The sequence below is a fragment of the Leptidea sinapis genome, chromosome 18 (assembly GCF_905404315.1).
Source record: "Leptidea sinapis chromosome 18, ilLepSina1.1, whole genome shotgun sequence".
NCBI lineage: Eukaryota > Metazoa > Arthropoda > Insecta > Lepidoptera > Pieridae > Leptidea > Leptidea sinapis.
Window position 1 is genome coordinate 1,545,206 of NC_066282.1, and position 27,436 is coordinate 1,572,641.

At 35.4% G+C, this 27,436-nt stretch overlaps 1 protein-coding gene across 4 annotated transcripts; it reads right to left on the reverse strand.

Annotated features, from left to right (window-relative positions):
- Nucleotides 1-913: 913 nt before the first annotated feature.
- LOC126969624 (transmembrane channel-like protein 5) lies at nucleotides 914-27,377 on the reverse strand. 4 transcript variants are annotated; one of them, XM_050815172.1, is made up of 15 exons: nucleotides 27,070-27,377; nucleotides 26,730-26,852; nucleotides 26,057-26,219; nucleotides 21,835-21,982; nucleotides 21,258-21,500; nucleotides 20,325-20,473; nucleotides 19,323-19,473; nucleotides 17,511-17,746; nucleotides 14,452-14,566; nucleotides 12,176-12,285; nucleotides 11,150-11,342; nucleotides 10,513-10,607; nucleotides 7,603-7,761; nucleotides 6,654-6,787; nucleotides 914-4,518 (listed from the first exon to the last, which is right to left on the reverse strand). In XM_050815172.1, the coding sequence occupies exons 2-15, from the start codon at nucleotides 26,845-26,847 to the stop codon at nucleotides 4,283-4,285; spliced, it is 2,250 nt and encodes a 749-aa protein (XP_050671129.1). In that variant the 5' UTR covers nucleotides 26,848-26,852; nucleotides 27,070-27,377; the 3' UTR covers nucleotides 914-4,282. The 4 variants fall into 4 exon arrangements, 3 of the variants coding, with proteins under 3 accessions (XP_050671129.1, XP_050671130.1, XP_050671131.1); XR_007730429.1 differs by lacking the exons at nucleotides 914-4,518; nucleotides 12,176-12,285 and having other exon boundaries at nucleotides 27,070-27,376; XM_050815173.1 differs by lacking the exons at nucleotides 21,835-21,982; nucleotides 26,057-26,219; nucleotides 26,730-26,852; nucleotides 27,070-27,377 and having other exon boundaries at nucleotides 21,263-21,400.
- Nucleotides 27,378-27,436: the final 59 nt, after the last annotated feature.

A 27,436-nucleotide genomic window follows, 5' to 3' on the forward strand; every position in this document is an offset into this window, starting at 1 on the left:
ACCATCAAAATGGGCCCGCAACACTATGCTCCTTGCGTTGCTTCTCACGCTAAAGCAATGTTACCCTCTCTGCCTACACATTGCTCTACACGAGTAATTAGTCGCTTCGCTCTTGTTCCTCTAACTCGCCCTCAAAAAACCGACAAAATAGCGGTAGGCTCGACAAATAGGCATAGACATAGTTTATAGTATATGTAGTATTTTGATTATTAAACCACAGGCAAACGCACAAATTGGATCAAATCAAAATTGGTCACGCATTACCGGGTTGTCATGTCGATTATTTTTTTATTATAAACAGTTTCTTCTTAAACTAATACAAAGTCCTGTAAAACTGTTTACACAGTTTGTGTCCAAGATCGAGTGAGTATAATATATATATCTACATTAATACATAGATATGTCTATGTTGGATCCTACTTATCTAAGGCCGAGTCCACATTTAGCGAACTACGGCGAAATTAAGCTATGGAAAAGAAAGTATAAGAGTATGTAGCGAGCCTGTTATTGGATTGCCACGCCCTAGATAACACCCGTTCTTTCCAGCTCATTTTGCTTCTTGGTTTTCTCAGCAATGCAATGCTAAAGTGCTCACAATATAAACTCAAACATAACTCCATATGCACTAACGCAATCAAATAAACGGACTCATCACAGGAGTGCTTCTTCTTGAAATGCACAAAAAACTAGTCTAGTAACTAGGTTGTAGCCGCCAATAGCATATAATTGGCTAACACCCTTACGGCAAACCCAAATGACATAGCTGTAGTCAAGCACAAAGCGGGTATAGCTGTTCTCAAGCGTAAGGCCAGTACCAGTCGCAAAAAATATTTTGTAACAATTCTCGATGAATGAAGTAGAGGCCATCCTTATAATTACAGAATACAAATTAAGAAAAAATAAAACAACTCTAAATATTATTACAAATTTAATAAAAATTATTGTACAAAATATTATTGTCCTGTAAGCAATGTTTATAAATCTTATTTAATTCACTTCTAGCCAAAGCCGCTATTATTTTATACATTATTATTTATAATTATAGGAAAACCTGGACAGGAAGTACCGACATAGTTCACATCAACTTGAATTGCAGAAATATGTGTTAACTGATGTATGTCGATACTTCTTACGTGGCGTACTACGAAACATTAATCAAACATTTTCCATAGTGTAGTCACGACACTAACGATACTTAAGGAGAGTAGTCGGCACTGGATTCCAATTATGTACTAAAATTATGTACATTAATATTTCATTTTTGAAAAAATAACCCTGAAAATAAATAAAGTATAGATGCATCACCGTACTGCGTGTGTCGCTTTCGTTATTTAACCGCAAGCGCCAACAGGTCCATGGTCCCGGCTTCTTAATATTTATTGGCACGGTTTCCTCAAGAGTATCGTTAGTGTCTCACCAGTGCTGGTGTATTATTTATTTATTTAATCACCGATATTTAATTTAAGAACATAATAATTAATTGGGTAAAAAATAAATTTATAACATTTCGTTCCATTATTATATTTTTAATTGAATGTCATTCCAATATTCAGACCCATTACAGAGCCGTTTGTACAAAATAAAATATTGGTAATAAACATATAAATGCATTTTTTTTATTTATAGATTATAACTTAAATAAAATAGACAAAGAAGACATAATAATATATATACCTACCTAGGTATGTACTACATAAAATACTGTTGTGACATAAATCCGGGCGGCGTCAGTTCAGTATGATCTAGTCCACTTTATGACGACATAGATACGGCGCAAATATAATAGTTTACTTTAGTTATTTTCATAGTATTATGTCCTATTGTATATTGCTACGGGGCAATGCTGCCGATATTAATACCATCATTGTGCTGCAGAAGAGGGCTATTCGCGCTATTGAATAGTTAGGTCCTAAAGAACCATTAAGAGAAAACATTTAAGAAATAATAATTTTAACTGTTGCCTCTGTCTGCTCTTTGACTGTGGTAAAGGTTATTATAGTAAGTACAACGACTTTCTTAATTATACCACGGATTGAGAATGGAGCGACCGCCGTCAGGCTATAAATTTGAGAGTATCGAAATCTGTATTTAATAGTTCCGAAGTGTTAGATTATATTTTTATGTAATATAATCTGTAATATTGTATTGAACCACATACATTCTAGTTTAGCCACTACTTTTATACTGATAAATAAAGCAATTCATGCGAAATTATTCCCTAACCTTTCCAAAAATTTTCAAAAATGCACAACGTTAATGTTCAAGTATTCACTTCAGCCGGCACTCCTCAGGGAGTTCCGTCTGAGAACCCCTTATTTTTTTTACAAAAAAGGTTTTTTGGTTTAAACAATACAAATTCAAATCCATTAGATAATATATCTGAAATCGATTATCAAAAACATATTCGGGTTTCCGAATGCACACATTACATACAAAATAAGTTCTATAATGCACACACATTGCTATGGTTACCGTTCGGGAAAACTTCGGACATTACATTTATCGTATATTGACAACAGAATTAGGTACTGGGCTAATGAAAGTTAACAACATACGTTCCAAAGTTTTCTATAATTGAGACGCTTACACAGTTAAAAAATACCCGCGTGACAAAAATTTCACAGGTCATTTAGTTCAGGTAGACATCTCGAAAATCACCAATCAAAAGTAATGTATACAAATTGACGACAGCCTGCTGACGTCACGTTCCAACGCGCGGGGTTTAGACACAAACTATCTCTCCAGTCTCTATAATTTGACGATTGTAGTTTCTACAGCTAATAATACTTCTAGTTACAATTCTAAAACATATAATTTGTGTATATTGTATATCCTTAGTTGAACTAAAATTAAAACTATATAGATATATCATTTGGCACCATCATTACATTATCACAAACTTTCATATATACACAATACAAGTACTTCGTTACAAAATATTATACGCACATTATATGATATATATATTAATTATAAGCCGTGTCCCGGGTTCACAAACATGGCCAAAAACATTTGGTCGTAGTTGACTCAGAACTTGCTTTTTTACTTTTAATGACAATATCGGTTCATGACATTTTTTAGTACTATGTGTTGTTCTAGTGTCTTACATTGGTGTTTTACTAGATTCCTACCACTTTCATGCTGGATGCTGGGTCTCACCTACTCTTCCCCAATTGCATGATGCGGAATAATTAATCTAGATTTTATTCTAAAAGAATTCGTAAGGAGTAAAGAATCTGCCATTTTGTTCAGTATGACATTCATGACACTTTTATGCCATTGTTAACGGATTCTACTGTAATTCTAGCAGCAAATATAAACTAATCCATCCGGCATGCAAGATCCACTTCGTGATAAGCATAACTCACCTCTCTCTCTTTTATGGCATGCAAACCAAATCTAACTTATTACAAAAAAACATGAAAAATTCGATTGGTCCTTGCAAGTCGGATTAAAATTTAATGGGAATGAAAAAATTAATAATTCAGAAGATCATCCATTTTATTAATTCAGAAGACAACATCGGATGCGGGGCACGAATCGTTCAAATCGATTTGATAAAGCTATATGTCCAAGAATCACAAGTAAACAATACGTAATATAATAATGACATGTACTAAAATGAAGTGTAAAAGGATCATTGCCAGAATTTCTCTCTTGAACAGCTAGGCTTAATTACGAACCATATATAAACCATAATAGTTGTAAACACTTCGTTCTCCAGTAGCTATAGTACAATCTTCCATGCCCCTGTGCTCCACGGATCAACTCGACACCAAACGGCACAAAGTAAAAGATTTATTACTGAGATTAGTCTCTGTAATGTAGCAGGAAATGCAGTTGCGTGAACATGAGAAGGATGGAGAAGAGAGAAGAGAAGAATTTTACTATGTAAATTATACATTTTTGTATATTACTTATATATTATATTATATTATACATAGTATTTTTCCAATTTGTATATTATAGATAGTAAAATTAACAAATTAAAAATAGGATGTCATGAAAAGGATACCCACTCAGCACTTTTGGAATTGAAATAAGAATCATTTAAATAACCTTTCTTCTCCATCCTTCTCATGGTTAGGCAACTGCATTTCCTGCTAAGTTACAGAGATCTACAATCTCCGTATTAAATCTTTCACTTTGTGCCGTTTGTTGTCGAGTTGATCCGTGATTATAATGTTTTGTGATGTCATGAATAAATGCATGCTTTACTTTAAATATTTAAAGTATGTATTGTAAATGTTGTTGTCAACATCACAATAAACATATCGTAACATCAAATCATGTTCCTGCCCTCGGCGCGGTCGTGCAGCTGGTTGCCGGAGCCCTGCCAGCTGAAGGAGCTGTCCGTGTCGCCGTCGTGGGCCGAGGACGGCGGCCGCTCGCGGTAGCTGCGGCTGTGGCGGGACGCGTCCAGTTGGAAGCCGGCGTTGGACGGCTTGCGGACCTCTTGAAGATACTTCCACGTGTGACTCTCCAAGTTTTCCTCCGCTTTTGGACTATACAGCCATTCTGTTTAGTACATAAATGTTGATAATGATTATTTTAAGTTGGACTATTAGTGGAGTGGTTTATACAGAGTAATTTTTTTAGGTGGAACTATGGAAAATAAATTTAAAACCAAAAAATAATGAAGCCCTTTAAGAGGTATCGCTTTAAGTCTAGTAACTTAACCATGGACGATGCTGTCCCACTCAAAAGAATGAAGGAAAGTTTATACCTCAGAAACCAGGTCTAGTGAACGATTTTTTCTTTTCGTGTGTTTTTATTTTGGAACGTGTACTTAATTATACTAAATACAAAAATACTAACAATTTTTTTTACAGATAATAAGAACAATTTTGTTCCTCTCAAATGAGGCCGTAAGGGACCTTAGGTAAAAAGGAGAGAAGATACTAGAAGGACAACAGCAAATTTAAGCCGTAGTCGGCTTCACAGATACGAAGTACACGTAGCAATTAGCTAGTCTAATCAAGTAGTTGTTTTTGGTCGTTTTTACAGAACGTATGTTTCGGATCGTTGTTCTGATGATAACAAACGAAAAAAAGATACAGTTCTGCACGGTTTACATTATATTAATCCAGTCCAGCGCTGGATTACTACTGAGATAGTGGAAACCGGCACTGGAATGCACTGAATTCAGTGAGCAATCCAGTGCAGAAACTGGATTGGCGGTCAACTTTTGAATCCAGCACGCCCATTCAAGCGCTACTGGAATCATGTAGACGGCCAATCCAGTGCCATTCCAGCGCTAACAGAACAATTTGTACAGTAAACTCGTGTTTTTTAAATCCAGCGATATTTAGCGACAGTGGAATCATGTAGACGATCCTTCCAGCCCGGTCCAGTCCAGTCCAGCGTTACTGGATTACTGGACTGGAACAATGTAAACCAGTCATTCTATAACAGCAACTGCTAAGGATAGCTGCGTTAAATTGCCGTCGCGTCGTTGACACCCACTGCAGACGCACTTTAGGACACCACAAACATGGCTCGCATGAGAAAAGTGTGTTGGTATGATAGCGGAATACTGACACCACCAGCACAGATCTTACTTTAAACCGATATTTTTTCATCATGCAGAATAGGACGTATGGTATATTGTGGATGCGTATAAAGTGGATTAACTATATAGATACTAGATATACTACAGCTTGTTGCCGTCGTTTTCTCTCTCTTACTTCAAAAAAAAATTTAACAAAAAAACAACCGACTTAAAAAACACTACTCCAAAACAATAGATATTATATGCACTAAAAAGTATAAAAATAATTGCGTATTTTTATACAAACTAATTAATCTAATTCTAGTTACGATTATTGTTATTTTTGGAATCGGTGTCCTACCGCTGCGACCCGCTCTCGCCTCTTTGAAGTCGGTTAAAAAGGGGGAGGTTCTCAATTCGTCGGTATTATTTTTTTATGTTTGTTACCTCAAAACTTTCGACTGGGTTTGGATTTTGATAATTCTTTTTATATTTGAAAGCTGGTGCTTCCCGTGTGGTCTCATTGTAATATGTTCCAGATCTGACAATGGCATCCATGAGAAAACCATAAAAGTGTTAAATTTGCTATACATACGTATAGCAAAGTGTGTGATAAATTTACGAATAACGCAATATTTCCAACCTATTTCGATGATTCTTTTTTAATTTGAAAGGATATATTTCAAAGGTTCTGATTACGGAATCCATGACAAAGTAACGGAACTCTTCAATTCTTAGGAGCAAATTAACGATACACGGTCGAATATTTTTTATGGTATCTGGATATTTGTCATTTATCATATCATAGTTATCGTCAAGTAATTGTCGTAGTCGAATATGATGACCAATGGGACTCCTTAACGACTTACAGTAAGGGTGTAATTTTTGGAGTCAGTGTCATCCAAGATAGGTTTGTAACTACATACATAGTTATAGATGAGATGCGCTCGAGTTGTGAGGAGGCGAGAGGCGAGAGCGGGTTGCGGAGGAAGGACACCGATTCCAAAAATAACAATAATCGTAACTAGAATTAGATAATTCATAAGATTGTATAAAAATACGTAATTATTTTTATACATTTTAGTGCTTATTAAATTATTAATGAAAAGGTTACAGGTGACGCCTGTTTACAAAACGGATATAACACAATGTAGGTATTGACCTCCTTGCGACACGTTGGCGATGGCAGCCAACAGGAAGTCCTTGTCCTTGGCCTGTAACACGATCATCTCCCGCAACAGAGCCACACTGGAGCGTTGAGCCTGCGACGTGGCGCGGGCCCAGTACACGCACACACTGAAACACATCATTTAATTATATTAAAACTTTAACAAATAAGTAAAACTTAGGTGTAACCGTCTAATTTATAATAACCATAGCATTTTCTTTGATTAACGCGTGTGTTACACATTTAAATAGAACACATTTTTTTGCATTCCCTCCGGAAAAGGAAAGGAAAGGAAAGACCTTTCCAGACCGGAAAGGTCTTGAAACGTTGGAATGGTCTTGGTAAAAGTAATAATAAAAATTTAACTTTTACAGAAAATCGAATGTCAAGAAACACAATTACAATTACATTGATTTTAATTGTTTTATTTATAATAAGCAGTTACCAGTGAGAGGTTTCTGCACCACAGCGGCGCCATTTTCTGTCGTAAATCAATTTGCACATTACTGCTCGGTTTCTTTTTGCAGGGTGCAGCAGCTAGTGAAATGACTGAACTAATGACAAGTAACATCTTATATCAAATACATAATAACATCCATGTGACAAGCGCAATAACGATGCCGTTCAGAATTTTGAGTTCAATCAACAATCCTAAGGCACTACAATGTAATGAGCAGGGCGTATCTCTTACCACCATATGAATGAGTATATTGCTCGTCTCGCTACTTTCTCTCCTTATTAAAAAAAACTACTTTCACTTAAGGGCATACATTTCAAACCGCATGGGAGTGGATTACCGGGTTGTGATCCATTCAACTTACAAGAAGTTAGTTTAATGAACAGTTTTGCCTTATACTTTAATGACTCGATGGTCAAAACTGGTTGTTGAGTCGGCACGGAAACAACATGTGTAAAAGTATTATTTTATTATTTATTAACTTACCACAACGCCACGAAAAAGAAGCCAATGAAGCCGGGGCGGGTGATGAAGGTGATGACTCTGCTGACGGTGTGGTGATGAGAGAGGCGCAGCACTCCCTCACTGACCACAGATATCACGTACGAGTACTGACGGAACGGGCCGCACTGCTGCGATGGAGACCTGGAGTTGACACACATAATATATTAAATAAACAAGAAGATATTTTATTTTTTATTTATTTATATTTGGGAAGCATGCAGTATTTAAAACATTTACAAAAATACATATAAAATTGTACACACACTATTAAAGATTCCACTAATATACATATCATGTTAGCAGTCAAAAAAGCAGTTAGAGAATAAACAAAATAAAAAACGTACAAAACTTTAGGAGAAAAAAAATCAAACGGATTATTGCTAACTTAAATGAAATTATTTATGTAAGTATTATCTAATATCATTCTTAAACTGTTTGATGGAACAAGTATGTAAATCAATATTATTAAATTTTATATTATACTTATTACAAGCCCGATATATAAAAGTATTATGAACATATCATATTTAGTACTTGTTGGTTGAGCATAAAACAATGACTTATTTCTAGTTTGGCACTAGACTAGGCCTAAGGATATCTTAAGTAAATATAACAAAAATGGAGAGTCTATAAAACTGTTAAGAATTTGTACAAAAACGTCATATCTCGCTCTGTTCGATGATATAATTATAAGAGTCATTAAGATTCGATAGGACAGAGTATGAACTTAAATTGGTATTATTATTAATTAATGAATTATAATTAATAAAATAAAAATTGGTATACGAACTGGAAACAACAATGTAGAAAATAAGGCGCGCAGGTACAATCTTAACAAATTTAGCGAGAGAGCTGATCTCTCTCTCTCTTTGTGGATTGCATCCAGTTGGTAGCAGAGTCGAAAGCTTGTTGGTTCCAATATTTTTACCATTTGGACATTAGGTTGCAAAGAGTCAGCCCTCTAGAAAAGTGAGTCTAAATATTCCTACTTAATTGTGTCTAGAAATTCAAATTTAATCATCATATATAAGCTTCTCAATTGATGTATATATAATTAAAATTTACCGCGCCAAATGTCAAAAATGTAGATGCGAATATTTTATTAAATAGAGAGGTGGTAAAACCAGTGGAATCTGCTGTATTTCTTGGCATTACTCTTGATTCCAAATTGTAATGGGGCCCACATATTCAAGGATTGACGAATAGGCTTAGTTATGCAGCATATTCGGTTAAGAAAATTAGATGGTTAACTGACATAGATACGGCGAGATTAGTATACTTTAGTTATTTTCATAGTATTATGTCCTATATTAATACCATCTTTGTGCTGCAGAAAAGGGCTTTTCGCGCGATTTATAACCTAGGTCCTAAAGAATCATTAAGAGAAAAAATTAAAGAAATAAACATTTTAACTGTTGCTTCTCAATACATTTTTGATAATGTTCTGTATGTTCATAAGCACATTGAGGAATTTTCTAGAAACTGTGACATTCAAAATGTTAACACGAGGAACAAACATAAACTTGTTATGCCTACTACTCGGTTGGGTCGACTTAGTAAGTCTTTTGTTGGGCGATGTATATGCTGCTACAATATGATCCCAGAAAATGTACCAAACAAATGTGTTATGAAATTTAAAAGAATTGTTAAAAAACGTTTGTGTGGGAGCGGTTATTATAGCATAAACGATTTTCTTAATGACACCACGGACTGGGAATAAAGCGAACACCCTCAGGCACTTTAATTATAAATGTTTATTGTAAGAATTTGATGTTTCTTCACACTTTAGGATTATCAGAGTTCCTTAGGTACAGCCTTAACAAGAATAGAAATAGGACCATTATAACACTTTAAGATGAAACATCGTAACAAAAACTCTCTCAATACAAAAGTTAAATGAACTAAACGTTAGAATCTACACAGGTAAAGTCACAGACCACCGCTTGTAGTTAAGACACGGTGTATGAAATTTTGCTGACTTCCCTGATTTACGCAATTTTACGAACGTTATTTCACAGTTATAAAATATATTTTCTTTAAGTTTATATACATAATTTGAAAGGTGTATTTAATTTTGATCAAACCTGGTCACCAATTAGTCTGGACCATGAGGCAAGAGAGCCAGAGAACGCCCTAAGGAACGATGGATTGATAAGATCAAAAAATTGCTGGAGAAAACTGGACTCAGAAAGCAAAGTCAAGAACAACCTGGAAATTCTTAGGAGGCCTATACCCGCTAGGGGCCTTAACTATGAAAAAAATATTTAAATGTATATACACATTTCTTATTATTCATATTATTATGTTAGTTAAGGAAATAAAAAGGCTTTATTATTATTATTATTATTTAATTTTGATCCAATTAATGGCCTCCTTTGTATTTTTAGTATGCATTTTTGAATTATCGGCCACAAAACCACGATTGATAAGTGAATTTTTGGTGTAATTGGTCAGGGGATAATACCACCATTTACGGATTGTGTTGATCTCTACGATAATATGAAAAAATTACAGTATGTATAATGGTATAAAAGGTTACTGTATATGTATGAATCAGATTTTACTACTTTTATATAAATTAAATAAATAAATAGTTATTAAACACAGACAAAATTTATAACGAAAATACGCAACATTTTTGTGGTACACTTTGCTACATAGAACTCAAGTTCATTAAAGGAAAACTGCAGAAATTAACTTCAATTCAAGAACTATTCATTTAAAAAAAAAAACTTTTTGTACTATCAAACAACAATCTTAATGACTCTTCTTCTCTCTCTTTCATTCGTCGCACCACACTTATTCTTTCGCTATATTCTGTCTTTTTTCCGGCATATTCGTTGTATGTGGAGCAGCCCTTACAGTGCGAGTGTGCGGTCTAACATGACTCACCCCAGTAACAGCACCCCCAGACCGAAGCTGATGGTGAACAGAGACAGCGTCACCAACATGTACAGTACGCTCTGAGTCTGAGCCGCGCGCCACACCTGAACAAACATACATAATTATCCCGTGCTTTACTTGCGCGGTGGCCATCTTGGATTTTAAAAATGATCCCAAATTAAATTTAAAATAATGATAATTAACATTTCTGAATACTAAAATAATTTAAACATTTTGCCATTTACCGCCACTTCGGAAAAGGTTGAGCTTTAAAAAGAAGAAGTGATAAAGAAATCATGCCACTCTTTTAAATCAACAATTACACAAGTTGCACAAGTAAGTTAAGAATAAAGAACTTACAAAAATTTTACGCTAGCATAATATTAACATTGTTATCGAAAAGAAATAATATAGCCATTTATTCCATATCTCTTAAAACAATTACATTTCGTATATTTTGAAGTTAAAGGGATATTTACAAAAATATAAAAACAGGCGTTGATGGCGCAACAGTTTGAAACATTGTCTCTCACCACTGAGCTCCCGGTTCGATCCTCGCCCAAGCTAAATTCTCGAACACGAGCATCCAGCCACCACAAGTAGCACTCGTTCACATTCGTAGTGTGTGTGTCGTCCCGTACCGTACCTTGGTGGCGGGCAGACAGGCTCGCAGGGCGCACTCCCGCTTCACGTAGAACAGCAGCAGACACTTGGCGGTCAGGGCCACCACCAGCGGAGGACACAGAGCCAGCCCTGTCCACACCACGGCCTGGTTGTACACCAGCGTCAGGGAGTTGTACGCGATGTTGAACTCGGGGCCACCACCCGCCGGCTTCCATCTATGCACAAGGGAAATATATACTATAGTTAAAATAAAACTACAAACGCCTTTTATGTCACACCTAATAAACTAATGCATTTTACATATTATCATTCAGTTTTATAACGTTATATTAAAGTATACAAATATTATAATTTAAATGTGTAAATCAAAACACATCATGTATTTATATATTATTAATTATTATACATTTTAATAATTACAAAATTAAATTTTATTTTATATACGTTATATTATTATACATTTAAAAAGGTATTAAATTAAATTTATAATTATTATTATATTTATTTTTTGTTAATTACTTTGATACCCAGTAGTCTCTATCTGTGGCAATTTCTTTCCACTGTTTGAGTATCTATAGATACAAAACAATATTTGTTATGTTTTAATTAGGAACCCAAATCCAACCACTGTGGTTCGACTATTGATTTAGAGATTAAATTAAAAGATAATTCATTACAATATGTAATTGTCTATTACTTAATTTATATTATGTATATATAAAATTATTAAGGGTAGTTTAACTGCACATCAAAAACTTCGTTGTGTTTAAAAAAAAATACTGAGTGCACAGCAAAATTGTAATCTGTCCTGTGATTTTCTATTTTCGAAAGTCTGGAAACCCAATTGGGCTTACCTTTATTAAATCGACTTCAGAATATTTTAAAATGTGAAAGTCAAATATCAATTATTTCACATGGGCAAAAAGCGAAAGCTTGTCACGCTGACAAATGACGAGATGGCGTCTGATCCTTTAGAACGGCAAAATGAATTTCAGTTAAAACAAAAATTGTAACAAAGATAAAAAAAGGAAAAAAACCAAAAACTCACTTATAAATAAAAATTCTGAGAAACTCAACAGCGGGCAGGAGAAGCAGAGAGACCAGACAGTCGAGCAGGAGCAGACGATACGCCTCCTGACCTACCGCCGTCTCCCAACACTACAACACAACATTACCAATGACCGAGAGGAGCAGCCGACACCACGGGACACACCTTACTTCTTGTTCTCAACCACGTTACTATCTTGCGCAAGCGGTAATCGGTACTCTGAGAGCGGTTAGTTTTTTTTATGTAAATAAGGGTCGAGACGAGCAGGACGTTCCGATGATGGTAATTGATACGCCCTGCCCATTACAATGCAGTGCCGCTCAGGATTATTGAAAAACCCAACAACTCTGAGCGGCACTACAACTGCCCTCGTCACCTTGAGAAATAAGATGTTACGCCTCATTTGCCCAGTAATTTCATTAGCTACGGCGCCCTTCAGACCGAAACACAGTAATGCTTACACATTACTGCTTCGCGGCAGAAATATGCGCCGTTGTGGTACCCATAATCTAGCCGGCATCCTGTGCAAAGAAGCCTCCAGGCTCCCCCAGTTGAAAGTATCTTCTATATATGTAGGGAAATTAGTAAGTGATATTCGCATAAACAAATAAATTAGTATAAAACAAATAATCTTTAATATATACCTAAAATTCGAGAACCGTTAACCCAATATAAAAAAGAATTTGAAATCATATAAAGGGCGACATGACTAATCCGACGTATATAGTTCCGGTAGTGCGAGACAGGTGGCGCAGGTGGCAGTGATTTTTATCTTTACAACCATAGGTCGAACTATCGAATATTTTAGGTGACGCACAAGGCACCAGTTAGTATTTTAATAAGATAGGTCCTATAAATTATCAAGGTCCTTTTCCCCTTTGGAATAAAATTATTTGATAAAATCTTACGATATTTTAGGAATTAAAACAGCAATATTTCATGTTTTTATTCTGGAACTTCTTGGCCTCTCTTAGATATTCCCGCCATGGTTGTATAGTCTCAAAATGAAAATGTAACGAAATTCGCTTGGGTGTCGTAAAATTTATCTCATAAAATATAAATAATGAACCAAACAAAGCTCATTCTTAGATCCTGCTGCATATATTCGATTTTAGGTCTCAGAATGCAGACACCCTACACAACATGTCGTAAATAGGGCAGACGTTCATAGATATTAACGTGATACATTAGCTTACTATGTATGTGTCTTAAATCATTTACGACCGTTCCCAATATACTACCTACAGAAACAGATAAATTACTAATACTTAATTAGATTAATTACTACCTTCTACTGTCAGTAATTAGCTGTCAATAATCTGAAACTGTCCCAATATACCCGATAAGTTCTTCATTCTTATCGCCTTATATTTGGACGCGTGAATTGCAATTTCCATAAAAATTTCTATGGCTGGTAAGCTATACGTCATCCCATTGATAGACAGCGTGTACGGGACAAGGTAAGTTACCGTTGACAAGTTTATTCGGACAGACAAGTCAGCATAGTTACGATTTTTATCTCAAGTAAGACAGAGACTGAATATTGGGAACGGCCGTTATACGTCTAGATAGACTATGACAGCTGTGAAAACGTCGAAAATAAAGAGTTTATAATTAACCTCAATTTTGAGCAATACAGACACACTAACACAAAGTGTCATACAAATCGCGAGTGTAAGACGTAGCTTGTCACGCACACTACACTAATATTCGTGGACTGTTTTTATCGGTTGTCTAATAGCAAGAGACTCTATCTAGATCTATAAATGTATATATAACGGAATATAAACGTGACTTTAATCCACTCGGATTAATTTTAAATTTTTCATACAGGACCGATTATAATTTACATTATCTGTCCCAATTTTCTTACTAGGGTCGTCAGGATTAGCGTGTCCCGATACATAAAGGCCTACCATCAACTTTTAATCAGCGATCCAATTCCGATGCAGTTGAGTTTAGGTACCTAAACTATCCATAATAGTGTTATAGCCTTGCATCTAGGTAAATATCATACGCATGACATATTCATCTCTTTTTCTCGGCTGCAGCAGTTCTTGTGTATTCGTGTCAGGAAGAATAAGTGAGAATTTTATGAGATATAGGTAGCATTGTTACCATGTCGCAAAACGTTTATAACTGTAGTTATGAGTGGATCATATTATGTTAGCGCACCGCAAAATAGATCTTGTCGTTGTTCGGTGTGGGATCTGACTATATTTGCGTATGCGTGATTTGGCTAACATTTGAATTAATGAAACACACATAATACTCACAGCAGTGCCGGATCTCGCCCAGTACACGAAGATGACCGCGAGCGTGGCCATGTCCAAGAGCCACGTGCGTGCGGTCGTCACGTACAGCGACGTGCGGCGCGCGTAGAACTCGAACCTAAATTTAAGACAAAATAGCTTTAAGGGTAAATGTATACACTTCTATAATAAAGCCCCAGCCACTGTTCAGGCATTATCTATAAATAAATTTAAATGTTTTATAAAAAAAATGGCTCTGTCGTAAATCCTATTACTCCACTGCTGAATATATATAAATGATCGGACAGCCTGGGACTAGATTGTGATTATTTTATAGCGATAGAAATGACTGTACAACATTGTATATTTTTATTGAAAAGAGCGCAAAAAAAGAATGCTGGGAGAGTGTCTTACGCCGCTTCTTCTCTCTCAGAGCGCCATTTGTTTTCGAAGCGGTAGTAGTATCTAGTAGTTATAAGAAATTACATCAGAAAGAATTCTAAAGGAATCATTTTTGAGAAAATAAATGCCTTTTTGTGCCTTTTTTTTATAAAAACGCAACTGATTATAATAATTCACGTGGGATCAACAATCCAGTGCTCTAAATTTAATTTTATTTCCTCCATAGACTAACAATATACCGGCGCATAGACAAACACAGCATGTGAGAGAGATGAACATCTACATATTATTTTCTCAGAATCCAGTTGACTTTATACGACTGACACAAAATCAGTACCGTAAATATATTATACATTGAAAGTATTTTGATGTTATACTTCTTTAGGCGCGTTTTGAAAAAATGATGAGAGTGAAATTTTAAGATGCGCGCGCATCACTGTAACACAAAAGTAACAGGCTGAAGTTGGTTCCTAAAATTTTCTGACGGTTGGGACATTCGTCATTATTTTTGTTTTTTGGTTTCTTCGTCCATTATTAGGATTGGCAAAGGTTCAAGCCCGTACAGCCGTATTCGTTATTTAATAATTAATTGTCAAAGCCATCGTTGCAAGATTTTTACAATATTTTTCTTTCTACAAACGTAGAATAGCACGAGGAATAAATAATTTTAATGAATTTTGCCTTGTTAGACCAAAGAAGTATAACTTCTTGCGTGCATACATAAGTACACACATTGCATACTGACGGTAAGTGATCACCGTGGCCCATACTCTACGTGCATATGAGTTCGAAAATCGAAATCACAATCGTACGTGGCAAGCGAGCATCGTATCGGGGTCTCCGTGGTGAGAGTCAACGGCCACCTATTGCATATTTACGTGACTTTTATACATTCGATTTATTTCATAGCCGATTTTTATAGACTGTGGTTATTTGTTATGTGTGGCACATCAATACATTGGTACCCATCAATGAAGTACAACATAATCTGTATGCCAGTTTCATATTCATACAACTTTTAAGTCTCAACCCGATTCATATTTTTTTTATTTAGTCCACAAAACTGACTACAATTGTATGGATTGCAAAGTAGTAAAATATACAAAAATACTATTTATCAATTGAGTCTACTGGATGTGGACGTGGCATGCGTCATTAAGTGAAACAATAACTACAGCAGTAATTTCAAAACTAAGTGATGTTTAGAATAAAATTTCAAGTTTAAAATTTCACACAAGAACTAACCTGCTTTTCTTACGAATAAAATCAATTAGTCGTTCGATTATCGGATGAATAACATTAAATTCATCGTCCGCTAAAACTGTTTCAACATCTCCCTTCTGTGAATTTTTATTACTTATTTTATAACCATGGATGCTAGGTGAATCAGTCGGAAAGTGTTTTTTTTTTTAATTTTATGATTCCTTTTTTATGTGTTACAAAAATTATCATACCTATTCAAATGTATGTTCTGTGTTTTACCTGTTTAGAGGTTGTAATTTTTTTCGTTATTTTCTTGAAAACTGTGCATTGTTATAAGATCAGTAGCACTATAATCGTGGACCAAATCTCTATCAACTAAAATTTACAAAACACGCTTAACAAACAAGCTTGATAAAAACAGGACTTATTCTAACAGCCAATAACAAGAATAAAAAAAAAGATTAACAGATTACTTACTTGCTAACTTATCTATGTACTTAATTTATTTTTTATTTTGGGTATATTGTCACAGAAGATATCTATAGCATCTCTGTAATATATATTATACTTACAGACTAATTTGTTATGTATGTATATTACAGCCATTGATATATACACACTCTATAGTCTATATGATTTATAAGTGTGGCCGTTTAGTTTCTTGTGTGTTCTTCTCACGAGCTCTACGTTTTCCGAATATTTATAGATTCAGTAGTTCAAATTACCTTAATGTTTTTAATAACGATTCCAAAGCGTTCAGTTTAAGCCTAATTGAATAAAGTTTATTTGACTTTTCTTTGAACGTTAAGACCAGCATAGCGAAACTCTCTATGAAAAAAGCGATTCACTCGATTGTATGAATCGTACAGTCATTGACAGATTGACAGATGACGTCTATAACATTATAAAAAAGGAGATAGCCGAACCGTCCAACCTCCATTAAATGTCTCCTCTCCCTAGTTTACACTCCTTTTGTAAATATTTTGTGTAAACATATTAAAATAAGATTAAGTTGTAAATATCATTAAGTACTTATATTAATTAATAATTTAAGTAATTCTATCTGTGTATGTCCTTTATAGTGTAATAGCATGTATATTATTTGTTTCGGATATTATAAGAAAATAAAACTTTATGTAATCTTAACACCAATCATTACCGTTAAACTTGGAGACACATACTCATAGCTTGGTAGTCTACTGATACTGGCAAATCTGTGGTGTGTCTTCCACAGAAGCCACAGTAGGAAGAATAGAATAGAATAGAGATAGCCGAAATCCACTACGTTTAAACAACGGTTCGCTTTCAAACTTAGCCTTCGTGGTCAATCTCAACACTGTAATTACTACTATTTCAAATTTATGTCAAATCACTGCATGTTTCATACTAAACTAAATTTAAATTTTTACTTTGATAGTCCCGACTCTTATTACGTAGTACATCCTCTTTGGTTAAGATCTTAAAAGAAAAGTTCTTACCTTACAATAAAATTGAAGATGAACGGACAAACAGCCAACACGACCGTCACTATCAAGGAAAGAAGTATCTCGGAGTGGCTACTGACGTTTGTCTCCAGAAGCAGCCACAGCCCGTACTGCAGCGCGGTTATAAACCCTAATACCAAAACGGTAACGGCTAAATTCGTAAGACGACGGCCGAATCGGACACATAGTGACATCTCTGTCTTGGTTTTGTCCTGTTCACTCAGAAGTTCCTGAAAATAACGTTATGGAGTCAAATAATTATCACAAAGTTTCTTTTCTGAGCTGTTGAAGTACATTAACTTTATAATGTTTATGTAACATCAATCTAACATGTTTATGCAAATAAAAACTTTGACTTTGACTTTTGACTACAAACGAGCAAGCGCTATGCTTACTTTTAGGTATTCCAAAGGCCGAAATTAACTATAATCAACAAGTGCGAGTATTATAAATGCGTACGTGCGCCTGCGTGTTCATGGGGCACACTTAAAGTTTTGCACTTCTAGCTAATCGGAACTATTTGAATTTCGAATGTTATATTTTTTGAAACATTACAACCTTCTTAGTAATAAAAAAAAACAATTGGCGGGAAATCATTTGTCAATTATTATTTTTTATCACACATCAAAGAAGTAGAAACGTACGCAACTAAAGTGGAATTAAGTCGAGAATATTTTAGAGCTATGATTTTTTATGATTTTAAAAGCTCTCTCTCTCCGCAAGACTGTGCCGCTCGTCTTCAAAATGCTTTTGGGAGAGAAGCACCTTGCTTGAGCACCGTGAGGTGATGGTTTGCTGAATTTGAGAGAGGTCGGGTTTCTTTACATGACGAATTTCGTCAAGGGCGGCCTTCACCTGCCATCAACGAAAATAATGTGGCTACTGTTAAGCGGCTAATTGAAGAAAACCTGTGGATTACCTTTGAGACAATTCGTGGACTATTGGGGATTGATATGAGCCAAATTCAGAAAATTTAATTTTAATAAAATTACACGAAGTATTGAAAGTTCGGAATCTTTGTTGTCGTTGGGTCCCTCATGAACTGACAGCGGAGCAGAAGCGGGCTCGCGTGGATCGGTGCTCACAGATGCTAATGAAGTCGTACTTCACGGACATTCTAATGCTTTTATGACATTGTCACAGAAGACGAAACGTGGATTTATCGTTTTGAACCCGAAAAAAAACAGCAATTTTATGAATGACTGTTTGTAAATGAGAACAGGCCAACAAAACTTAGGCAGGCGAGAAACGTTGGTAAAAAAATGATTGCTCAGCTACGGGTCCCATCTGCACAATTCCACATGAAGATCAAAAGAGTGTTAATGCCGAGTTATTCTCCAATTTGTTTAAACTGGGTGTTAAAAGAAGTTCGCGAAAGAAGACCCAAAAGCCACGTTCTCCTACATCATGACAACGCTTCTTCACACACGGCCAACAAAACTAAGACATTTTTAGCTTCCGAAAAAGTACAACACGTCACCCATCCTGCACATAGCCCCGACCTAGCACCCTGTGATTTCTGTATTTTTCCAAAAATCAAAGATTTGATGAGAGGTTCCACTTTAACCAGTTCCGAAGAGGCAGTGATAGCGTTCAATCTGCACGTAGAAAACATGCCTGCAGATCTGTGGTCCTCCAGTTTTAAAAAATGGTTCGATCACATGAAAAAATCTGTAAAATGTATTATTTTGAAAAGCAATAAACATAATATTTTGCTTATAACATGTTGTTTTTTTAAGTTACGCAAAACTTTTAGTGTGACCTACGTATAAATGGGTGCAAGTATGTATGTATGTCTGCGCGTACCTTGAATTCATTGTAGAGACTAGCGGCGTTGAGGAGGGCCGCTCGCTCCGACACGATGCCGAAGTCCCAGCCGCAGAACACCTTGTTGGCGAACACGTTGGAGAGCCCGCCACTCGTCTCGATGAAGGTGCGCCGGTACGAGTAAGCTGTTCTGGTACAATAGGGAAACAGTAGCAATAAGATCACAAGTGTCATTTCCTTGACTTACAAGAATAAAGTGATTTAGAATTTGAACGGAACGCAAAGTACGAACTTTTATTAGGACAAAGTCCTAGGCTTTTTTATTTGCATTTCATACTTAATGTACTAATAAACGTAATGATTCATTTGAAAGGTTTTAGTCCTAATTTATTATGTAAAACTGAAGGAAGGGAAAAAAAGTATGCCTAAAAATTAGAAAAATGATTGGTGATTTTGTATGTGAACTCGAGTTGAGACTGAAAATCAGTAATTTCAACACTACCCTTACTTTCTTTAAATATTTCCAATCTTGAGTCAGATAGTAACCTATTACTTATTTAGTAATACGGCTTAACTCACAATTTATTGAGGTGGGAACCGACTGAGTTTCGAACGATTCGGAGGTCCTTCATCAGGGTGAGTGTGGTGGGTTCGCGATAACGTCCCACCTCTTACTGCGGACTTGAGCTCGGAGTGCGCGGCCGGACAGAGCGGGGCGCGCCGGTGGTACGAGCACGGTATCACTGACACTGTGTCACTATTGGTGTCCACGGCTACACAGAATGTACTGACGATGTCCACTACGTGATCATCGGCACTAAGGGTCTTATTGCGAAATACATTTAATAACACTGGTTTCCAAGTAGGGGGCAGAGACCAACCCTTGTCTGATAAATCATGAGTAAAGCCATATTAATAAATAAGTTAACAATGTCTGACGAGCGTTTAAATAATTTTACCTATTACTTAATATGGAATAATAAATGAAGCTATTATTATCCTACTTAGATTAGCAAAAGTGGACCAATATATATGTATCACCTGTAGCACAGCACAGCAAATACGGCTACGTATAGGCAGGTGAAGGTGAAGAAGTAAGCGAAAGGCATGTAGTAGTGGAGTGGCGTCGGACCGGAGATGGCGCCGTCATGGTAGTGACCGTAGAACAGCACGGACTCTTCAAACCCGCCCTGAAATATAACAAAGTCAAAAGTCTGCTAGAACCGACCATACTCGGCTGGCTCCCGATTATAAAGGTAACGACGGCTATAGAAGGTGAAGCGATCAATGCCTGACTAAGCAAGCGCGGGGCCCGTAGCAAAACCTTTTAAGAAGCCCTCTATCCATATTGGAATAAGTCCCTTACCGAATGTCTAAGACAATCCATGTCTTAGTAGGAACATCAAGTAAACTCAAAATACCAAATATCAATCAACTCATTCGAAAAATTACGCTCAGGCTTTTATGATAAGTGGGCTTAAATTTGCGGGGCCCCATTTGGGGCGGGGCCCGGAGCAATTGCTACTCTCGCTCCGTGGATAATCCGGCACTGGGTCTGATAGAAGTAACACAGGTATGTTACAAAGTTTATTATACAGTCTCACACATACATAGAAGAATTTAAAATGAAAACAAGTAAATAATTAATGGACACTGTGATCGCGTTTACGGATATTTCGTGAGCAGAGGCATGACTTTTGGTAATTATTTGAATATAATATTTTATATCTAATGCCCAATAACATGACCATAATTTTAAAGTCATATTATCAAGCGATATAATTCAATACCAATCTGTGCAATATATGATGATGATACACATGAAAACAAATAAATATCTTTATTTTTCCTATTTTAGCATGAGGTATTACAATCTTTCATCACATCTTTGCTAAAAGGTGACTTTTGACATTCATAGGGCAATTTCTTTGACCTAAATGAATAGTGATAATAAATAATTGACAAACAACCCACCGTACCAGTCACCAAGTCCAACAAGCTCTTGCTAGCCGTGTGATTGGTGGCCTGGTCGTGCACGATCTGCGGCACCATCACGAACCCCACCACGAAGACCGACAACACCAGGTTGACGCAGAACAGCCAGCGGAGCAGGTGGAAGTAGGAGCCTACAGCGGAGCCCAAGTGCCCCTCGATGTGACGGATCGCCTCGTACCACAGCTCCACCGAAAATATCAGGTCGCGTAGTCGCTCACGACTCTAGTGTATAAAATAAAAAAAAAATTATTTAACCTAGGGAGCGACAGTAAGAATAACAATGCAACAACGCTTGGTAAACGTCATAACGCGTAACGACGTTACATCAGTTCATAAAGCGCCGTCTTTTAAAATATATATGTACTAACAAAGCTAAGACTACTAAGTAGTAGTAGACATACAAAATAAAATTTACATTTACAAATATACAAATAACAATACGAACCCTTAAAGTTGAATAGGAAAAAAAATGACTGATAATTATTTAATAATAAACCGAATAAAACTGCTACACTTAAATTGCTAAAATAATAGAAATGACAAATATACTACTGACCCTTTTACAAGTGTAACTAAATCTGTACTTGAAACTTTTGAACATGGATATTGGCCTTCTCTTTGAACGAAGACTCACAGATGCAGAAAGTTTGGCACGAACGTTCCTCTTTATTGTCAACCCTTGTGGCAAGTCACGCAAAGCTTCCCTGAAAATAATATATATTGCATATAATATAGGCTATATATAGTCTTTAGAGGCTATTTTCAGCAATTACAGTGCCCCAGAGTTGCAAGCCGTAAGTCCAGACGGGTTTGAGTATACATTTGTACAACAACAGTTAATTCTCCATAGTAAGTTTAGCCTTACACGGTCAATTAGCTAGCATATCTTCCTTAGTTGTTAGCACAGAGCTTTTTGGGTCCATATATATTTCTTTCCAGGTGAGTCGTCTGTCTATTTAAACTACTAAATATATCAAATCATCTGACTAAGGGGGTTTAAGTCCAAGAGAGACCCTCAGGGCTCGTATATACGGCTAAACTAGTGCTGTCGTCTGCCTAACCATGTATGTTGGAGGTGTCCAACAAATCATTGATATGCAGAAGAAACAGTGTAGGAGATAGAATTTAGGAATTTATATATATTATAAAAATGACAAACCTTGTTCAGTACAAGTTCATGTGGCTGAGGAAGGGAGTAAAACATTACCAAGTGAAGCTTCAAGCTGAAATTTAATGTTCAATTTATCGTATCACTTGATGACATATTAGTGTTTTGTTCTGAAGAGTGTCACGATCAAGATGATTATTACTCTCGACCCACTTAACGATATATATAACTAGTGCTCAGTGCTAAAGCTATTAGTAATGTATTTGCAACCGAATTCTATTATAAAAACTTTAACAAAAATTCACCCCACATAATAATTTCCGACGCTGCACCGAACCACCGTTCACAAACGATATATCTCAATAGGAATATTAATTAATAAATTTTGATGTGGTAACAAAATATAATTTTCATGAGTAAGTACCAATTTTTACTTAAAAATAATTAATTACTTTCATAGATAACACTATAACGCAAAACTGCGTGAAGAATTACGAATAACACTAAGGTATTAAGTACTCTGGGTATTCAAAAATACATAGTTCTATAAATAAATAAATTTCGAAACTATCGGATATCGGAAAACCATTTATCAAACCACAATATTGAATTTTTGATTGAATTTTGTTTTTCTTATGATCACGAAATTATTACCTACCTATCAAGTTAAATTTGATTTGATGAAGATCTTTGATTATGAGTATAAAAGTCTTCTAATAAGATCCATGCATCTTACATTACCTAAGCTGTTCAATACCGAGATAAGCCTTACTAAAGAAGTTAAATACCTGGGGGTCATACTGGACAGTAAGCTGCTTTGGAATAAACACATAGACCACAAGCTGGAAAAAGCATGTATAATATTTTGGCAGTGTAGAAGACTCGTAGGGAGAACCTGGGGTCTTGCTCCAAAGATATGTAAATGGCTATATACAGCAGTTATTAGACCAATTATCACCTACGGAGCAATAGCTTGGTGGCCCAGGACAGAGCTAACAACAGTACAAACCAAGCTGCAGCGATTCCAACGGCTGGCCTGCACAGCCATAACTGGTTGCATGCGCACTACGCCAACATCTGCCCTAGAAACCATTCTAGGGCTCACACCGCTTGACATACATATCCAACATGAGGCGACAATGTCGGTTCTCCGCCTGAAGCTGATGGGTGTATGCAAGAATGACGACTGCCTCACAGGAAACCTCTGGAACAGAGTAAGGAAGGATTTCCCACTCTGTGAGGCACCCTGTGATAGAATACCCAAAACACACATCTTTCAAAAGAATTACCGTATTCAACTGTTCGAAGTGGGAGCAGACCAGTCAGGTGTAAATGAACTCAGAATTTACACAGACGGCTCCAAAATGGCAGCCGGAACTGGAGCTGGCATCTTCTCACAGGAACTGAATATACACACCTCTATACCCTTAGGCATACACAGCTCCATATTCCAATGCGAATGCATAGCCATCAAGGAAGCTGCAGACGCGATACTAAGAAGGAAAATACACGGATATTATATCCGTATTCTATCCGATAGTATGGCAGTACTGACTGCGCTGGGGAGCAACACCTATAACTCAGCGCTGATATACGAGTGTCACCGATCCTTAGAACGAGCTGCCTCTAACAACTGGGTAACTCTGCAATGGATCAAAGGACATAGCGGTTCTGGACATAGGACATAGCCCAAACTGACACGTCGACTTATTAGCCTAAACAGACATGACATCCGAATTATGGTCGGCACCCTATCGGGTCACACATCACTGAACAAACACCTATTTACAATCGTCGTTACGGACAGTCCTAAGTGCAGGGGCTGTCTAACCGAAGATGAAACGGTCACTCACGTAATCCTGGAATGTGCTGGGGTGGCCAACCAACGGGCACAAAACTTAGTAAATACAAGGTCGCTCCAGGAAGTCTGCGAACACCCCAGGAGTGTTCTGAACTTCTGGAAGGAGCTGGGCTGGTTGGAATGACTGGCCAACACTGCACGCAAAATGGACCCAATTAAGCGGTCTAATTGCGGAAACAGGAGCCCTTTACCAATACCAAGATCCATGTTACAAGCAAGTGTCAGTCATTTTACTGGAAAACATGATAAACAGTATGTGAATTAGTGTAAATCTTTTCTTTTCAATTAAGAAATGAGATTCTTGACATCAATTTATTGCTAACTGCTTGTTCTCTTTGATACCTTATTAGTATTGTACTAGCTGACCCGACAGACTCTGTTCTGTCAATAGAAAAAAACTATGTAAGTATTTGGAAATAATGTAGTCCAAGTCAAGCTGTTTGTGTCAAAGGTTGTTGCTGTGGATTCCTGGTAATTCCCTCGGGAGTCCCACAAGGATCCCACTTAGGACCTTTATTGTTCTCATTATATATTAACGATAAAGAATAAAAATTCTTCCTCAAAAATTAAATGTTTTGACAATATGCCAATGACAAAAAACCTTTTCATATTATTGAAACCATAAATGACTGTAAAAAATACAGTTGGATATCGAGTCGTTTTCAGATTATTATAGGAAAAACCCAGCTATTTATCAATATAGATAAATGCTATGTTATCTCATAAACTTACAACAATACAAAAACAATTACATTCAACTAAAGGTTAGATGATTACAATTTAAGACGGGTGGATGCAGTAAGAGATTTAGGCATACTGATGGATTATTAACTCACTTTATCATATAGATACAAATGTGCAGAGAGCTTTCCGAAACTTAGGTTTTACAAACTGAATTAGTAAACCATTTAAAAAACCTCAAACACTATATAACACTATAATCCTAAGTATAAGTTGCATGTAAATCAAATAGAAAAAGTGCAAAAGAAAATAATAAATATATTAAACTACCACTCCAATAATACTTTTTCTTATGCACTCACTTGAAAAATACAATATTCTCAGCTTAGTTCATCATTGTTAATTCATCAATAAATAAAATACTAAATAATAAGATTAACTGTCCGTCTCTACTTTCAAAAATATCATTTACATCACATGCCAAAAACTTCCCATCCACTCCTATCTTTAATTAAATATTTTTGTTATTACACACTATACAAAAAAATAAACTTTGAATAGACTTATACCATGAGCACTTAATTTCAAAAATAAAGATTTTTCTGATGTTGTTTTTTTGGGTTACTTTATAATTTAAAAAATAATAATTCTCAAACTTATGTAATCTTGTTACTCATGGGGAATAAAAAATATTTGAACTTATTATACACAAGTATATGTTTGATTTTAATGTTACTACTTTATATGTTTAGCATTAGGTATGCAATTTAACATTGTAACTTTTGGCCCTACAAGTCTTCTCAATAGCAATATTATAATAGCAAAATTGTAATTTTATGACAGTTTGATGCTGTAGATGTTGAAAACTCCCAAACAGCTTATTTTTTCCGACATCTCCAACAAATATTGTTAATGTATACAAAAAAACTAAGATGTATGCAAAAACTTAACAAATTATAATAGACCCTTCCTCAAGCACCACACTATCCATTGGTGAAAAGAGCATGAAAATTGGTGCATTCATTTTTGAGTTTATCATGAAACACACACAGACAGATGCGGGAGAGGACTTTGTTTTATAATATGTAGTGATTTAGAAACAAAATATATTTTAATACTGTATAATACCTTCTCAACTCCTCAGAGACAGGATTATCTTCCATGAGATGTAGATGTTGCTCAATCTCTCTCACAATAATATCTGCTTGCTTCTCTGCAGAATCAGGATCATCAGAGGTAGTATCAATTAGTATATCATGCTCACTGTTCATTCTACGCAAGCGTAATGTACCTGTTGTATACATTGAATAAATATAATAATAAGCTGTAGACTATTTTAATTATTGTAGATCTACTGGGAGATATAAACTATAACAATAAATTTTTATTTTACTTATATTTTAATAATATTTGTTATTATATTATACTAATGTGATAACTAATAATGATAAGTATGTACAGTGAAAAACAATTAAAATAAGTATATTTCCTGAACAAATATCAGATTAAAATTTAAGAGTTAATATCTATACCTATTTATTGTGCAATAAAAAATATCTATTCGGTTGAGAGATTAACACAAAACAACAAAACAAAATGACAATATGTTATTTGTTCTTACTTGTATCTATACAAACAAAAACAATTTCAGTGTATTTTTTAACTCTATGCTTATTATCTGGACTGATTGAGCATCATGCTTAAGTTATTTAATGGTGCCCTAATATAGACACTCATGGAAAACTTAATGAAACCCTTTGTGGCTTTGAGATATGATTGATCTAAAATATACTCAACTTACTGGTTGCTAGTGAGGGCATAAAATTTACAGCAACTTGTCTAGCCACATTATTTCTGACTGTTATATTTCGTCTTATGCTTGATGGTTTTAACTCAATGTTTTCTATGTCATCTTCCATTTTAGCTGTAATATAATATTATCAAGTGAATAACCGATTTATGTACATTTTAAGTATGATGCTATCAAGCAATAGCAAGGAATATTTTTACTATAATTATATTTAGTGAACTAGCTGAAGCAATATTAAGGCTCATAGAATAAATAGTTGCTTCAAATCCATCTCAAAATCCCTTTCGTGGTATGAAATAGTGTAATTTGTAAAACAATACTGAATACTCACTCCTTACTTCCTTAGCTTTTTTAAATAGATTTTATTCAATAAATTCTTAAGATAAATCAAGAATGTTTTTTTATCATTCATAAAAATCAATTATTGTATTCTAATATTATACTTTACACTTTAATTGTAAAAACCAATTGTTTAATATATACTATAGTTCAGTTCATTTGTAATTTATGTAGTGATGTATACTTTGATTACTAAATGAAAAAAAATAAGAATATTTAGAGAAGATTAGATAATCTTATAACTTAGGATTTATCATAATTCATAATAACTCATCTTCGTTTGTGTTTGTAATTACCAAAGATAATTTAAACACTGTTCAGTAATAATTCCTAATTCGTCTATTACCAAATAATATATA

What these genes read in the sequence shown, in the direction of transcription:
- LOC126969624 (XM_050815172.1), bottom strand. Translation starts at nt 26,847, where the DNA reads ATGGAAGATGACATAGAAAACATTGAGTTAAAACCATCAAGCATAAGA. An exon ending in TATGCCCTCACTAGCAACCA is followed by an intron (nt 26,220 to 26,729) that starts GTAAGTTGAGTA and finishes TGTATACAACAG; the next exon opens with GTACATTACGCTTGCGTAGA. An exon ending in TTCTTTTTCGTGGCGTTGTG is followed by an intron (nt 6,788 to 7,602) that starts GTAAGTTAATAA and finishes GATGTGTTTCAG; the next exon opens with TGTGTGCGTGTACTGGGCCC.